General features: G+C 32.9%; 1 protein-coding gene across 1 annotated transcript; it reads right to left on the bottom strand.

Moving 5' to 3' along the window:
• Positions 1-443: 443 nt before the first annotated feature.
• On the bottom strand, positions 444-1,080 carry LOC112451735. Its single transcript, XM_025011559.1, has 2 exons — positions 969-1,080; positions 444-776 (listed from the first exon to the last, which is right to left on the bottom strand). The coding sequence occupies exons 1-2, from the start codon at positions 975-977 to the stop codon at positions 459-461; spliced, it is 327 nt and encodes a 108-aa protein (XP_024867327.1). The 5' UTR covers positions 978-1,080; the 3' UTR covers positions 444-458.
• Positions 1,081-1,425: the final 345 nt, after the last annotated feature.

The raw sequence follows: 1,425 nt of genomic DNA, 5'->3' as shown, positions 1-1,425 counted from the left end.
TTAGAGGACTGGAGGGAGAACAATGTAAAAGGTTTTTATGAATAATTGTTTTTATTTTTTTTTTTTTTTGAACAAATAATACCTAAGAATATTTCCATTAAAGGCACACGAGTGCTCTGTACAAAGTTTTAAATATACTTTAGACTTTAGACGTTTGATTTTTAAGCTTGCTTGATCCAATTTCCTTAATGAGGTTATCGCGGATATAAAGGTAAATCTGTACGTGAAATCAAATATTATGTAGCTCTTCCTAATTGAACTGTCGAACTGTCTATAAAGAAGACCTTACAGAACATCATCATAGAAATTTTTTAGAGAAACAATAGAATTGCGCGCACATAGGAATCTTTTGATGTTGGATTAAGGTTTTTATCGCTTTCCAAGAATCGTACCATTGGGATATCGGGCAATATCGCTCGTATTATCTCAATAACAATGTAGGACCATATGATTATTACTTAATTCATATCTAGTTTAGTACTTACCATTTCTCTGTAAGTTTCTTCTGAAGGAAAGAAGATAGGTTGATCCGACATCATGCTAGGCATCATACTAGGATTGTTTTCTGTGGACATCTGCGAAGATGTATAGGGCATAGGTGATTCGAAAGGTGCACCGCCGTGATATGTCATTGCGCGAGGCTCCTGAGAACCGTTGAGGAATCTGGAGGTAACATAGGGTGTTAGCGTTGGAATGCGATTTTCTGGTCGACAGTTGGATTCGTATGATTCTTCTTGATTGTTGCACCCGTCAGATTCTACTTGCCGCGGCAACACCTGGATCAGTGAGAAACAGTACAGTTTGGAAATACTTTATCTAGTATATGATGCAGTCATAAGAAAAGGATTTGTAGATTCCGAAAGTTGAAGATACAAAAACGTAGCGCAAGTTTAAAGATCTAACTCATATGGCTCTAAAAGAAATTAAAATCTTTCTTTAGAAAATCTGAAATAATGCTTGCCACTTACATCGAACATTGCTGTTGGTTGAACAGAAGGTCGAGGTTGAACAAGAAAATTCAAAGGTTGGGTGGAGCGTGGGCGTGGGGGGTGACCTTTCCATAAGCACGTAGGAGGCTTTTGCGGTAAAGTCTTGAAGTTTAGAATCGACAAGTTGTAAATTAAGAAAAACAAGTCAAAATATTAAATAATATATGTTAATTCTCTTTTTTCTCTTCTTTCAAATAAGTTTTAATTGGATAATTTTCTATTTAATTTAGTTGGAAAATTAATTAGTTTTAATTTATATAATAATCTTTAAGCAATCAATCATCTTTATAAGTTTTTATTACTTAGATGTTTAAAGTTAAATATTTAAAAACTATAAAGAGCAGTAACCAGCTTTGAATAAATTTTGAAAAAAAATAATCTTTAAATTTATTTAAAAAACTATTACTACTCTAGCTTGCAATTTTTACAGTTTATT

Source organism: Temnothorax curvispinosus, unplaced genomic scaffold (genome assembly GCF_003070985.1).
Source record: "Temnothorax curvispinosus isolate PA1 unplaced genomic scaffold, ASM307098v1 QBEX01002491.1, whole genome shotgun sequence".
NCBI lineage: Eukaryota > Metazoa > Arthropoda > Insecta > Hymenoptera > Formicidae > Temnothorax > Temnothorax curvispinosus.
Note: the sequence above shows the minus strand (reverse complement) of the source record. Positions and strands in the feature narration are given on the sequence as shown.